At 39.4% G+C, this 16,535-nt stretch overlaps 1 protein-coding gene across 3 annotated transcripts in view; it reads left to right on the top strand.

Annotated features, from left to right (window-relative positions):
* The window catches only part of bicc1a (BicC family RNA binding protein 1a), a 62,449-nt gene that overhangs the window by 17,776 nt on the left and 28,138 nt on the right, over positions 1-16,535 (top strand). For all 3 annotated transcript variants that reach the window (XM_079560469.1, XM_079560468.1, XM_079560467.1), the window contains exon 3: positions 8,467-8,536. In XM_079560469.1, the coding sequence (XP_079416595.1) occupies positions 8,467-8,536 (70 nt within the window). The remainder of the gene's footprint in view (positions 1-8,466; positions 8,537-16,535) is intronic.

The following is a 16,535-nucleotide window of genomic DNA, read 5'->3' as shown; positions in this document are numbered from 1 at the left end:
AATATTTGAGCCAAAAGGCCTACCAAAACCTGCCATAGTCATGTTTTCATTGCAGCCTATACATTTGGATAACTTGTCTAATCCTACGGTAACTGCATATGCTCAAACAAGCACCGAGCCGAACTGTGAAATGTCCCAGCTGAAATGTCCCAGCTGAAATGTCCCAGCTGAAATGCTGCGTACGAGGTGTGTAAAATACCTTGAAGTAGTCGAAAATGGAAACTCTTAGTTGGAGCGCTTCCTGCTGCTTCAACACACCCTTGGCCGTGAACCGTACTGGCTCTTAGAGACTAATAAAGAACATGCTTATGGAGTTACCCACTGTCTTCATCGCACATGGAGCCATAAGTCTTGGCAGGTCACACTTCATACGTTAGAGGCTGTGGGATTGCAGTTTGCTGGATCTAGTGTTCACTTTGCAACATATTAAGGTCCACCCTTCGCTTTTCCCCATAGACCGGCCTATTGTATTGAGTCATCGTCTGTAGGACTTCCTTTATATCCAAAACCTTTTACTGTGACGCATAAACAGTGCACTCTGTTATATGGTCAATAAAAAATAAGAGGACGAGAGGCGATGTAGGGACACGGGAGGGTGCCATAGCTGGGGAGGGCAGCAGTACAGTCAGTTGGTAGGAGTACTGTGGATACTCTATATGAGTACTTTGCAGTTGTGGTTTTGTTTATTTTAGAGACAGCCCAATTGAGTACCACATTTGTATAAAATTGTCCAGATTGCGTGCTGTTTAATTCCTAGTTTAGCCCTGGTTAGATCTGGTTGTTCTCCTTAAACCACTTAACTGCCACCTTAGGGTTAGGGTTAGAATTTGGGTTAGGGTTAACAATTATTTACATCCAAATCTCAAAGCATATTGACTGGAGAGCTTACAGCCTATATGCCATATATATGAAAGCCAAGACCTTATAATTTCTAAAAATATGTGTGAGAGAAACACAACTTGCGTTATATTTGCCGTTCTTAACCCTAATTATATCCTGATTTGGGTTAACTAACCCTAACCCTAGCCCCCTGATCAGGGGGCAAACAAAAGTTGATATTTCCAAAGAATCATCTTGAATATAGACATAACTCTAAAGATAAGGTACAAATAATTCAAACATTATTTCTTTTTATTTATGCCAACATGAAGTATATATAATTGTATGAAATGTTTTTAAACTACTCTCTAAAGTACAAGTATTTCATGCAGTTACTCAAGTGCGTGAACTTCAATAGAAAGTTGTGTCGAAAGGATGAAGCTAGAAGCTCTTTATGCATCACATCAGCTGTGAATTTGAATTGTAACTATATTAACTGCATCATCCCTGATAAATAATAGTATAATCATTTAGTCCATGATTGTCGTCCATATTTACTTAGTTACTTTCGTTTAATAAGCAAATACTGCTAACCCTAATGTCCTCTTCATTCACACAGTTTTCCCACTGTTTTTATTCCTTTGCCTTTATACACTCAATTCATTATTCCGAGCGGTTGACAAGGGGATTTCTAGACTGATGCAATCTCCATTGTGTACCTCACGCGACACAGTGTAGAACAAATGATTGCCCTTAAAGCGTTTTCAGTGGAATTGCAAAATGTGCCACAAAGTCTCCAAGCCATGCCAAGATTCACTGCGGTATTGCTGAGGAACCGAGGAGAGCTCAGCTGGTAGAGCCCATAACTGCACGCCACACAAGAGTTTGGATCGAAGAAGTTTGTGTTGCCTTTGAAGCCGCTCCAGTCCAGGCCTAAGCCCCCGTCCCGTGGCCGTTCCCAGAAGTTGTGGTCAGGATAATGCCAAGCGTGATCTGGAAGAGCTAGTGCATTCACATCTCCCTCCAGAAGTGATTTATTTGATTTTCTCAGCGGTATCTAGTGTTTCAGTGATGAGGGGCGTGCGAAAACTGACAACTGTCATGGAATATTCGGTCAGCATAGATTTTGCTGAAATAAGTTGGTCACATGTCAAATAAAAACCTGAAGTGTGCCCCTGTGCTTGTGCTTAGTCTTAGTTTTTACTTAGAAGGTTTGTTGTAGCTGGCATGGATCATTTGCTTGTGTGTTTAGAGATAAGGTGGTGTAAATCAAGGACACCACAAACGCACTTCAGATCACAGACTCTAGTTGGTGGCAACTACCTCTTAGCAATTAGGCATGTTGGGCAAGTGATGACTTTATAATCTTTGATAGTTTTTTGTGTGTATGCAAACGTATTATGCATAACTGCCCATGTAAAAGACCCATTATCACAAAGGGTGAGGGGGAAAAAACATAAAAAATGTGCTGCATATGGAAATGACACAACTCAATAAAAAACAATAAAAGAGGTCAGTAACAGATCAGAGTGAATACTTGTCTATGTTTTTTTGTTGACACTGTTGAATTGCAGTCATGACCTTTCAGATTGATAATTGCATGTTATTGTGAGTGAACTAGCCCAGAGGCTGGACTGGTTGTACTTAGTAGTTATCACTCCGTTAACAGGCGCTGAGTTAAGACGTGGATTCCCTGTGGATTGGTGCGACTCATATTCTCTGTTACTTCAGACAGTCTACTCACTCTGCACCCCCCAAAACAAGCCCCCGTATGCCCTGACCCCCCCGTCCCAAGCACAGGCATAAACATTCCAGCTGAATCAACAGCTGGAGCGTCGCCGCAGCGCAGGAAGCAGGCCCTGCCTCTGCCTCTCCACCATGTTGATTGTGTGAGTCTGAATGTGCAACAGCTCCAGTCACGTGTGTGGGGCACGCGTGGACCTTCATCATATCCTGTTGGAGTCCGTACACATCTGCAGATCTCTAAGAGCAATCATCATGTCAAGGCCAGGCTCTGAGACTGATCACAGGCTCACGCACATACATGTATTTATTCATTTTCAGGGTGGAGGGACTCAAAGAAAAAATGAATGGTTAAATATATAGGTAACCTAATTTGTTCAAATATCTCGACCCATTTGAGAGGTATGTTCTTTAAAATAAACACTGTCCCCCCATTAAAATGGTGTGTGGTCTGTCAGAAATCAGTCCCATCTGCAGAGAGCAGCCAAAAACAGCAAGGCTGGACAGGAAACAAGTTTTTCTGAACAAGAGCCCTTTAGAGAATGTTAGAGAGCGAAAGGCTGTAGTGTCTATAGATACAGAGAAAAACGATTATAGTACCCAGCGCCTGCAACCCTTAACTTCTGTTGTCTCTGCTGTTGTATTGCACATCTGATGTTTTTAGGCTAATAATGTTCAGTATATCTGGTAATTATTAAGATCTACTTTTTATATATTCTCCAGCCCTGTATTTAAATGGTTAACAATAACCACAATAATAAACACAAATTTAGATCCATATTTGGTGTCTGAAGCCAAATGTAAGGCCGTGTACAGAGGTACAATGATCTTCATCAAAATCATAAGAATGAATAAACAGTGTCTGCTTAAACTAATGCCACCCAAACATTTACATTTTATCATATTTTTAATGGCCATAACATTCACAGGGGAGGGTGGAATAAGTAAGTACACCTCCAGAATCTCACTGAACTGCAGCAGTTTTGTAAAATGAATGGTCCAAGATTCATCCTGATTGTTGTGAACATCTAATCTGCAACTACAGAAAAGCAGTTCTTGCTGCAAAAGAAGGGTCAGCCAGCTATTTTATACAAGGGTTCACTTACTTTTTCCATGCTGTTGTGAATGTCTCAGGTTTTTCTGCAAAATATATTTTTTTCCATTGATGATATCAGTAAGTCCTGTCTCTATAGGCAGCGGTAATGAAAAAACACAGTGTGAAAATATGAAGTATACACTGGTTATTTTTGTGTGTTTCTGCTGATAAAACGATGAGGACAAACCGGGGGAGAGTAATGTATTGTGTCCTCTTTTGTTGTGTTACATCATGCCCTGGGTTAATATGAGATCAGCCAGACAGAGCTCATCTCATTTAGTTTGAGGCCTAAATACAGAGTTATGGGTCAGGGCACTTGTGTAATTGATGATATCCACAGAATAGGAATCTGGTGAGCATTTCCTTTGTTATCCTATTCTATGTCTTACAGAAAACATCCCTGATACGTTTGGCTTGATAAACTCATTCCAAAATCCCCAAGTTGTATGATTCACTTGACAGAAACTGGCAGAGACATTCAGATTGCGTTAGAATTACTGGAGCTTGTTCTTTCAGATTATGTAATGATGATTACTGATTAAGTGGCAGACTTTCTGTGGAGATAAGGGTTTCAATGGTTTTAGAAAGAGCGTGTTGTGAATTCTTTCCTTAATTTTTACTTCCTGTGATAAAAGCATATTTAGCACATCGGGGTATTTTCTGATTTTATACAGAAAAAAACTTATTATGCCTCTTATTAACTATTTGGAATGAAAAATCTGGTTTGGTGTTTCGTTTGAGATAGCTTTTTTATATATTCTCAAGCAGTGATTCTCAAAAGTGGATCACAAGCAGGTTCATGTTACCGTTCGACTTATGTGGTTTTCACACTCTGTCCAGTTGTGCCTGTGGTCAGTCCATGCATGCTGCTTATGTTGTGCTAAAACAGGCTTGACGGGCCACTCATTCAACCACCACGTTCTCAAAGGGAAGCAGCGTCGTCCTGTCAGCTCTTCCAGCTCCTCTGCCTGTGCACAGGTGTAGGGCTGGCAGTGTGCGGCTTGTCAGAGAGATGCCAAACACACTGTTATTTCCAGAACCGCATATGGAGAGGTTTAAGCACTTCCCTTTTTTGATTTTTAACATGATTTATATAATATGCAACATCAGCTTGCTTTTATTAAAGTTTGGCTCAGAGAAATCAGACAATGTTAAGTCAATGTTTGTGCTTCAGCAGATATCATCAGTACAGTGTGTGAGTACAAAGTGAAGGGCAGTAGTTCTGTACTGTACTCTTTACCATTGATATTGTATGTTGTGCAGCATCTACTATATGTGCCTGCACAGACGAATGGGTTGTTTGTGATTGGGTATATACTCTGTGTAATACAGGCCTAACTGGCACAAATTTCCCTTCCCAATAATGATCATCTTAGCGGAACTTACTCAGTCAATGCTGATAATGACAGTAGCAGTCCTAATAATAAGAGGTCGACCGACATAGGTTTTTCTTAAGCCCCTTTTTTGTGTTAGAATGCTCGGCCATATTTTCAACTCGAGCAGTGGCCAACTTTATTTTTTACTTTAGGTGATTCAATCATAGTTTCTGTCGCTTTGATTTTGATTGCCGTTAGCATTAGCATGCTGCCGTTAGCATTAGCATACTGTTGCTAGCTGTGGCAGCAATCAAAAATACAATTCCGTTAAAACCGACTCAGCAATTGAATTCTCCAGGTTCTGTGCTTTAAAATGACACGCAGCAGCAGGTCTATGTTGACTGAGGTTTAGAGAAACCTGCATTTAACAGACTTGCCACTAACCATTTTTCATTGCAATGTTTCACTGTTTCTCCTAAGGCTGAGGAAGTTGTGGCGGGACTCATTTTACAGCCCTGACTCCACTCTTTCCAATGCAAAAAACTTGCAGTCTCTATCACTTTCGGTCCTGGAGATATTGGCTTTTATTGGCACTAGATTGGCCGATAGCCGATATTGTCAAATCCAAAAAAATCGTCCAACCGATATATCGGTTGACCTTTACTAATAATCTTCTGAGGGAGTTTTACGGCCCAATTCCAACACAAACATAAAGAGCTAATAATTACAAACATTTTCAAGTCTGTAACTCTGTCAATTCCCCAAATGAAGATACTCTGTGGTAAATCAGTACGCATTTCCTGTTCTTCATAAAAATGGGTTGTCTGGGACCCGGCAGATCAATCAATCACAAAAACATAGGGTGCATCTGTACCAAAGCCATCATGCCGGTCTATCTGAATAAATGAAAACAATGGATACAAATCACACAGAAGACAGAGAAACAGCACCATCTTCTGCCAAACTGTCAATCGACAATGCACCAAACTGTCAATTACTCCATGTGAGAGAAGTGATCGAGTAACAAATTAGCATCTGTGATTGGGTTAATACATGTGACTCGCTGAGCCGAGCCCCGTCTAAGTTCGAATAGAAAGTAGGAGCGGTTGTCTAGACTAATAAATCAAGTTGTTTGGCAAAGTTTTACACCGATATCTGCCTTCGAAAAGGGACACTATTATTAGTTTGGGCAGCTGCGGGAAAACAGGAACAGAATAGATCAGTGACATCACCAAATATTCTCTTGGTTCCACCGAGGCTAATGATTGGTTGCGGCCCTGCGGTTGTTTGATCACGCTGCTGACGCTCTGAGAAACTTTGAGAAATTCATTTCTTTTCCGCTGAAAACACAAACCCCAGGACAGTGTTAAAACAAACTGGAATCCGTGGGACGTCTGTAAAAACATGGATAATGTGCAGTTCCGACACCTCCATCTAAGAGAGGGCATCCAGAATTCTTCCTTTTCCTCGGTGCCGACTTCTCTGCACATGTCATAAACACTATACGTTTATGATTTGTGAAAAATAAGGTTATTTGAAGTCATTATTCTCTGTTGGTAGTGCTGACAACCGCTGATTTCATAAGCTCTGGGTTATGATGATGACTGGACTTGTCAAAAGGCTCTCACTTGGATTGTTGTTGGCGATTTGAATACATTGGAATGCCAAGTGTAATCAGAATAGTGTTTCTGGTGGGAGTGTTGAGAACCACTCATGTTGCGTCTGGAAACACGCATATTGAAACGGGCAAATATTGAACCTGGAATAAAACGCTTTGCACTGATTGGCTACCGCGGTCTCCATCTTCATCACGTATTATTTTATTCATAATTGCTGATGGCTGTTATAACATCTTCGTCGGCGAAAGTGCTTTGCTTGCAGTTCATAAAATTTGGCGGAGATTTATGTACTGTATCGCCGTTTTTTACACGGGATGCATTCTTTGGTTTCTGCAGCTGAAATTGGAAACACATTTTGCCTGTGATATTGTGACATGATAAAATGTTGGAATGTCTGTCACGTGTCTGGAAAGCTCCTTTGCAGCTGAACAACACACTTCGTACGTTTCTGAAGTTATAAATAGCTATACCAAATGTTCTATCTATGAGACACATTTTCTGAAGTTTAAGTTCATTGATGGGTCATGTGACAGCCTGAAAATTTGATAACTGTATTGAATATTGCAATTCTATTTTTAGGATTGTACTAAACCGTTGCAACACAGTACATTTCATTGAATTTAAACACAAAGGGATAATCAAATACAAAAAATTGACCACAAAAAGGCTAAAAGAAACTAATTTAGCAAAATCATTACCAAAACTGAACTTGTTATATAACAATATCTTTTTGTTTTTGCTATGACATTTTTTTTTTTTTAAGATATTAGTCCAATAAATTTCCTGTGACTTTGCAATATATTGTGTTTTCTTGCAGTACGGATATTACCTAATAGTGTGATAATGGCAGTGAAGATGACGGCGAAACTCAAAGCCCTTGACTTCTTAAAACATAGCATTTTCTTATACCTCCAGATTGTGGCTCATGGAAAGAGGTCACCTATTTGTATATTTTGGTGTCTTTTCTCTCCAAACTAAAACTGTCAATCTCTCTGAAGTCTGAAGCGACCCAATTCAGGTTTGTTTTGCCCCTATGCGACATGTGTCAGATCCGATGTGATCCAATGCTTTGTTAGCTTATTTTTGTATATATATAAATTATTTGTATATTCTTTACATTTCCCTCTACAAAACAAATAGGGCAATAGTATGTCTGTTTGGATGACATGGTTAATAGGCAATAAAAGAACAAAAGCACCAGTGCAGTATAATATAAGATGTTAAATTACATACAAGGGGTTATACAGTTCTGGGTAGTTTACTTAATAACTGATAAATAGATTCATTACCATTGGTACTTATAGATTTGAGGGATTTTAGATAACTGTCAAAGTCAATGAGAAACATTAAAAAGTTTGCTTTGATGATCCTTTGTTTATGAATAAAAAATATTGCTAGACAGAAGTTACAACACAGTTCATTGTTCTTGTTTTGAAGAAGAATTCCCAAAGTTATATTGTCACTTGAGATGGGGTTTGGGATTTCAATTTGCTGTCACAACTTTAACATTGCCAGATCCGCTGTGCTGTGTTTCTATCCATGTTTACTTGTGCAAACAGCAGTGTGCTGTGCCCTCTACTGCTCATGCGTGACACATACATTCAAGCCACATCCCATTCAGACAGCAGATCACATACAGCATTTGATAGTGATATGATCTACCTTGCAAAGAAAATCGTATTTAAAAAATTGGGGCCTGAAAAAGTATCATGAATGTGTTTCCAATTTCCTGGGATGATAAATATGAGGTGAATTAAGATGACTTTTGGTTATCTTAAGCTTGTCTTTTCTATTAGATGAGACTGTTGTGTTGTGCTGTTTGTGTAACGCTGGTAAATCATTGCCTCTAACACTTGTCATCCCTCTCTTCCAGATCATGGATGAAACCCAAACACAGATAGCCTGGCCATCCAAGCTGAAAATAGGAGCCAAGTCCAAAAAAGGTGATTATCACATTCTCTTTGTATTGTCGTCAGTACATTGTATTCTTGTGTCTTTTTGTTAAGATTTCACCACTATGATGGCTTCAGGCTTGTATTTTTACCTTGAACACAATGAAAAACAGACTTTCCAGTGCACTGCACCTCCTTTTAATAGAACGCATCCAACATCAGTTAATCATTTTACCTTGTGTTGTTTTAACTTGTAAAATATGTTCCCATCAAAGTTCATTCAAGTTGCGCGTGGAGCAAAACATTTCGGTGCCGGACAAGCATCCATTATTACCATCTGACTGAGAGATGAAAGCAGGCATTCCAACAGTTCCTTGCGAGCAATAACTTCATCGGAATGTGATTCTCTTTTTTTGGGGGGGTAGGCGGGAAATTCCTGCATTACTGTCCACACATGTATGGGTCCTGTTGCCAATAATACATTATCATGGCTATTTAAAGCTGTTCCGGGATGGGGGAAGAGGCCGGGTTCAGGGTACCCGCTTTGTTGTCCCTTGGAGAGTCACCAGCATGCGTCCCCAAGTCCAGATGTGGAATCCAATCACGTTATGATTATGCAACTTCCTGTCCGTACAGTTACAACAGAATCTTTGGACACTATATCAAATAAGCTCAAAGATGTAATGTGGGTTGCATACGTAATCCCAATTTGAATGTCTTATAGTTAGGTAATGTTATGTCAAAATTAACACTTTAATTTATGCCTACAAACTGAATCAGTATTTATCAGAGAAATCTCATTTATTGATCTATCTAAAACCGTGCGTCCCATCTGGAAGTGTGACCTGTGACTGTCGTATTCATTAGTATTGCGTAAGGTGGTAGTAAAGAGCAGAGAGTGCTGGATAATATGCTGGCGTTATCTTGTGAGCACATGGGTTTTGTGGGAGAAGACAGATGTGCATGTGAGCTGTAGCGTGTTTTTACAACCTTGGCCATCACACTGAATTACAGAAAGATGTCAGCACTGGAGTATTCTGCCCATAATCATTTTTCACTACGGACTTCTAAAAACAGACTTGGAAGTCATCAGGGAAACGAAGGGGAGGATTACTTTAAACATGTAAGATCACAATTATAGCAGTAGAACACACAAGTACAGATTGTAATATGTATTTCCTGTTCCTCATTTTCTATGGCAAATGATTTGAAATAGTGTTTACAATCTGTATGGAGCGATTGTGGCTCAGTTTGGTAGAGCAGGGGTCCCATATAACCAGAAGGTTGGTATAGTCTGTCCTAGTTGTGTGGATACTGTTGTTGTGCCCTTTTGTAAGACACTTCACCCACCATGCGTGGTGTATGAATGTGGTGTGTGAACAAGTGTATAGGGATCTATTGGTAGATTGGTAGCCTACCCAGGATACACCAGGGCTAATTGTGGGTACATACAGTAGCTTAGCCTTGTGAAGGACTTTATGACTAGGGCCGTTACACTTTAATGACTTTGCTACGATACCTTTACTAAATTATTTGTCATCCAGAACCAGAAAACATAACAATAATGTTAGTTTATTCCATAAAATACCATTTCTTTTGAATTTGTATCACTTATTTGAGCTGAAAGAATCATGTAACTTCCTTTAAATCCATCAATGCATCAATTTTTTTTTGGTACCTGCCAGAGGTGGGAGACTCGAGTCAATTGACTTGATCAGGATTCATTGTGTAAAATGCCCAATCCCGTCAGACCTTGGAAGCTAAGCAGGGAAGGGCCTGGTCGGTACTTGGATGGGAGACCGTTTGGTAACACCAGGAAGCCTAGCGATTGGAGTGAGTGAGTGAGTGGTTAGTGGTGGTCGGAGGGGCCGATGGCGCAGACTGGTTGCCTCGCTTCCGTCAGTCTACCCCAGGGCAGCTGTGGCTACAATAGTAGCTTACCACCACCGAGTATGGAGTGAACGAATAGTGCAATGTAAAGCGTCTTTGAGTGTCCAGAAAAGCGCTATATAAAACCAATGCATTATTATTAAAAGCGGCGCATCTATATTTACAGATAATAATTAGCCACATGCTTTTTCGGCTTCCTGACTTATCGCATCGAATCAATACAGCTCAAAAAGGAAGGAGGAAATGTGTGTTTCTTTGGATGCATTAAATGTTTTCTACAGTGAGTGAAGAGGTGAAGATTCATAGACATTTATTAAAGACAAGAAAACGTTCAAAACAATGGACTGAAGCTATGGCGCAGACAGAGGCCCCCGAACGACAATGCGTAAGAGTTGGATTAATGACAGAAATCTTGGGGGCTTTTCGGTGTTTTAAGGCGTTCTCACAAAAGTTACAGCATTTAGTAGCTATTTTACACAGACATACAGAGCCCAGTGACAGCGGGACTGAAGGCTATGCGCGTCATCTGCTTTGAACAGGGGCGAATCCAAGTATACAGGGGCTGGGGCATTACAGGGGAACCACTGACAGAAAAACTGCCAGAAACTAACAAAAATAAAACATTATTTTATATTTATCTTTCAGACTGCAAGGAAAAGCAACTCATGTTGAAAATAAATCTAAAGTTTTTTTTTTTTTAACTGGAGCATTTAAAATATATGTATTTTTTATTTTGTGCCGATTAAATATTAATTAGACTTTAAATGCAAATTAAATTAAATTAAATTAAAAGTTTGATTTTTAGCCTAAATTTTCAAAATCGCTAAATCTTGAGAAAGCACTTTATATTTTCAACTAGATTAAACACATTTTGAAAAGATGAATTAGGCTTAACACTGACATTTGCGACTTGAGGTGACTTGCCAGCTCAAGTTAAGTCTTGCTTGACTTGACAAAAGCTATGACTCGACTTGACTTGATTTGGCCCCATGACCAATTGACTTGGACTTGGACTTTTGATACCAGTAGTATATGCGATACCATAGTTTAACGGTACCCAGTTCTATTTATGACCAAGTCTGAATGTCATTCTCTTAGTCCTTGAGCAATACACTTGACCCACCTGAAGTGCCTTAATGTTAAGTGCGAAGAGTGATTGAACTGAAAGAACTAGAGCGAACATAGAAGTCCACATGAACAAAATAGTAATTTACAATTTTTCACAAGTGTTAAGATCATTCTTACTGCTTCTTATTATCAAACAAATATCTTGCAACAATTGCAAAGATATGCAAACATTACAAGATGAAAGAAAACTAAATTAATACAGTATTATTGAAAAATGTCCTGTAATTACTTGCTTCTCTGCTTCTGCCAAAAACATGCTCTTTATTCTCAAAATTTCAAACCACATGTCCGCGTTCATAACACCATTGTTGACATCTAACACATCCAGGACCTAATCTGTAATAATAGCCTTTTATGGATGTTAGTCCTCGTTACTTTTCCTGGAATTGTAAATCAGTATCAACTTTCATGCGGAGTCTGGACTGGATTATAGCCGGCGGGACAGCGGCAGATGTGAGGGGTCTGTCTGTTTGTAACCTCTGCTCACTCTGGGACACACTCTATCAAAATGCCAGACCGAACGTTCCATTTATCACCTGCAGCACGTGGGTCCCACCACCTGCACCGCTGCGATAAGCCCCAGTGTTAGCCTCGGGGACAGAGCATCAACTGTACAGGCACTGGTTTAATACAGGGTAGACGTTACGCTCGTGGGACATTCTATTAGCTGTACCTGTTTGTCTGTCACACTGTAGACATAATGATGATGTCACAACATGGCACTCACTATTGTTTCAATTAAAGGGGGTCAGAAGTCAAATATTTGGTGTGATGTAGTGAAATTACAGACATAATTGCTTACATAAATGCTTTGTTTCATCATTTGTGATTTTTTTTCATTTTTTTTTTCAATCCAATTGCCTGCATGAGAGAGACATTTTAGAATTTGAGACTCAAACTTACTTTTTGTTTTTTCTTGAACACATGAACAATTATACTATACAGCTTTACCCAAATCTAAAAGCTTCTTAACATTGTTGCGTTGTTGTTGTTGTTGTTGTTGTTGTTGTTGTTGTTGTTGTGTTTTCATAGTTTCATAGTTTAGTAGTCTTTTTTGTGTTTTTGTCATTCTTTTGTCACGTTTTTTCATGTTATTGTTGCTTTTCTGCCATTTTTTTGTTGCTCTTTTGTTGTTTGTTTTTTGTCCACTTTATGTGGCTTTTAAACATCACTTTTTTAGTTGCTTCATTTACGTCGTATTTTTTGCAGCTTTTTTTATTTTGTTATTGTTGCTTTTACAGCACGTTTTTGTTGCACTTTCATCCCTCTTTTGTCACCTTTTCTGTTGCGTTTGCTTCTCGTTTTTGTCGCTATTTTGACGCTTTTAGATTTAGGTAATACCAAACTGGAGAACTGTGCTTGGTTCAGATGAGGGTTAAGAGGTTAACCAATTTTCTGAGCCCTTATTGCCCTTATTATTATTTTTTACATATTTAGAAACATTATATCTGTCAACTATAGACACTCCTAATATACAGTAAAACTCTTATTTAGGTAAACATCTTCAAAAGCTTATGTGATGTCTCTTAACATAGTAATATTGCAAGATCTCTGTAAGCATGACGTTTTCTTTATCATCTTCGGTGCTCTGTCGCTGTGGCATTGCTGAATATTCAATCAGGTTTAGACCTAACTTGTGACTGTTAAACGGGTCTGTCTGTTAAATATCAGGAGACCAGCAGTTTCTGAAACACGAGTACGTCATATTCATTTAAACTTTGCGCTATCATAAGCAATAGCATAGATTTAGAGTTAGATTTTAGTCAATATCATCATGTGAATGCACTGTCCACTTGGTGCATCTGATATATATTTATTTAAAAAAAAGCTCAATTGTGGCGCACTTCAAAAGGTCTTACCAGTAACTGCATGGCTCTCCTCTATAACATGGTCATTTAGTTCATACTTAATAAGTTATTGTGATTATTGTGCATTTTCAGTTTTGGTTTTTCCAGTACATACTTTTTCCTCCCCAAATAAATCTCTTACCCGTGCGACTGAAAACATGCCTTGCAGCTGCGAATGGCTTGTTTTTGTTTGCTCTTAAAGGTGTTCCCTGACAAAGAATAAAGGTGTTCATTTGCTATTCCGCAATCAATCATTACAAAAAGAAAGCTGTAGAAATATGTGCGAGGCAGTTTCGCTTTAAAAAATGTGGGGGTGTTCTGCATCATGACTGCAACACTCGTTAGGACTGCCTAATGGTTGCCAGATGTGCCGAGCAGGTTAGAACGGGACACAACATGAGAGCTGCTCCCTCTAGAGGACGACGCTGGTGCCAGCGAAGGAAGCAGTGGGATTTCTATTGTTCACAGAAACAGCTGGTAATGAGAGAGTTTCCTGGAACCAGCGTGGGGACTGTGATAGGTCCCCGGCTGCGATTTTATTCTCCTCATATTTTTTGGTTGCAGTGGACTGTGGCGACTTTCATCTTTTACGGTTCAGTTGTGGATCTATTCAAGTTGTTTTCTCAATATCTGAACATATATATCTGATTTGACAGCTCATTTCAGTCAGCTGGGAAAATGTGGTGTTCGTTGGAAGCAACAATACTACTACTACTACTACTACTACTACTACTACTACTACTACTACTAGAATCAGAATCGTTTTGTATTGCCATTGCATTGTAAACAGGTTCACAAACTAGGATTTTTTTCATGGTGAGACGTGCAACATTAAACATAAAAAACATATAACACAGTAGTAGTAGTAGTAGTATTGTTATAGAAATACTACTACTTACCACTACCTTTACTGTTAGTACCGTTATTAAAGGTCTAATACAGCCTCTAATAGGCAATCATAAACAACTTTTTTTTCTTTTAATACTGCATAAAAACCTTAACAAAGCTTGAATAGAACTACCATAGGGAAATCTATATTTTAACATCGCATCTCTGGCAATTGGAAACCCTCTGTAGGTTTGTGATATATTGTTTATGACTTAATATTGGGATATCATTTGGTGACATACGCAATGTGTTGATCTAATACTGAGACTTACTTCTCACAGCTTTTACTATTACTAAGAAGAAGACTTCAGTAAAAGTAAGGTTAGTTGTTGCAAGTGTTCTTGAGATACGCATTAAAGGGATATTTCAGGGTTTTTTGCATAGAGCCTCATTTCCTAGTTATCCAGTGTTGTTGATTTCTGGAGATTTTTTTTATTTTTTATTCATGACGTCCTCATAGTTTAGTGGTGCTAGGCTTGTGCTAGGCTAGCACATGTCTATGGTAACTTGTAGCCTGCATTAAAAACCTCTTCAAAATCATCGGGTAGTCCTCCAAACGTTGCAATATCTTATTTGTAGAAAGCTCCTTTGTGAATTCCACGTGTAGTAATGCCGTAAACAAACGTACTGTAGATCCGGTAACCTAGCAGATCACTCCGCCGCTGCGTAGCTTACAACCAGGAAGCTGATCCTGCTCAAAAATATAAGATCTTTTAAATGCAAAATGGTTATATTTCAAAAATGATTCAGTCAACAGTAACACAGACATTTATTTTCGGGAGTCTTGTGTTATAAGTGATTTGCCTCAGGTGCACTGTGCTTGGGTCAGACTGTTTTTAATGCAGGCTACTAGTTACCATAGACATGCGCTAGCCTAGCACTAGCCTAGCACCTCTAAACTTTTCAAATATAAGGACTGCATGAATAAAAAAAACAAATCTCCAGAAATCAAACCTTATTTACTTCTTATCCCACCATAGGCTCTTCAATGGCCCAAACCCGTCTTACACAACAACTCTTTTTTTATCGTCTGCCTTGTGAGTTGATGCTGGATTCTTACAGCATCTCCTCCAAATTAAAACATATTCAAATCATTTCCCTTGCTGCATTGCTCAAAGGTCCTAGAATCACATGGGCGGACTTCTCGGAGGTCCTTGCAGCGCTGTAACAATAAATCTTTCACTAGGTCCTGTCTGAAGGCTGCGTAGTAAATCTGAGATGCTCTAAAAGTGTGTGCTTGGAGGGGTGTTCCTGGAAGGGGTCTTAGCCTACTTCCTGCAGCCCAGTACAGTTAACCCAGGCTGCTGGCCCGTGGATGTAGTGTGTCTTCTTATATTTGTGTTCTTAAGAGCTGCCGTCGGTGAGGCCAACTGTGAGCTTAAACAATGCTCTTTAAATAGTTTAGGTATGCACTGTTTGATTATTCTAACTCAAGGATTTGAAAGCCAAGGGTGTTTCTGGAAGCAGGGTTCACTCATACTGATGCTGGTAACTTGCACTACAGACTGTACCTTGGTAGGGGTTGACTCAGAAGTTTCGCAGAGAAGTGTGACGCTGCAGATAGACCATCATTGCTACTAAATGCGTCTAATGCTTACAAACAGTAATGGTTTTTGAATGGCCTGGTGGCAGAGTCAGAAGGTACTACAACTTGGGCCCCGAGTCCCCCAAAACAAAGATTAAGGCTTCACCCCCTTTCACACCAAACTGTACAATCCAGTAAAGTCTATATTCTCCCCAAAAACCTTTCTGGTAAAAAAAACAAAAAAAGTCAATATAATCAAAATGTCAAAATTAACCTCTTTATTGATGTAGACTGAACCTGAGAGTGGTCATACGCATCAGTCTCACTCAAAACGCTTGACCCTCACCGGCCGAAGTCATGCTCCACTGTATTTTTCAAAATCGACCACTTCAGTGTGCTCCGTATAATCATTTATGCTCAAAGTTGCTTCAAAGAGTGTCATGTCCGTCTCTTGTACATGCAGTTATATCAGACCAGTTAAGCTCGAAACCCTATGCATCCTAGTCTTCTGACAATCAGATTGCCTGCATACATTTCCACTTCCTCCTCCCTCTAGTACCTCTTGTGGTTACTCACCACCAACTTAAATGAGACACGGCAGATATCAAAGCACCAATTACTGTCTCCATGACTTGTGTGATGTGCGGTAATTTGTTGACAAATGCAGAAAGCTGTGTCATGTTGGGTTATTGCCCATTTAGCTTGTCCATTTTGAGCAATCTATCATCACTAGCTCACTCCCATTACTGTCTACTGTATGTCACTTGCATAT

The sequence above is a fragment of the Gobius niger genome, assembly GCF_951799975.1.
Source record: "Gobius niger genome assembly, chromosome: 7".
Taxonomy (NCBI): Eukaryota; Metazoa; Chordata; class Actinopteri; order Gobiiformes; family Gobiidae; genus Gobius; species Gobius niger.
Note: the sequence above shows the minus strand (reverse complement) of the source record. Positions and strands in the feature narration are given on the sequence as shown.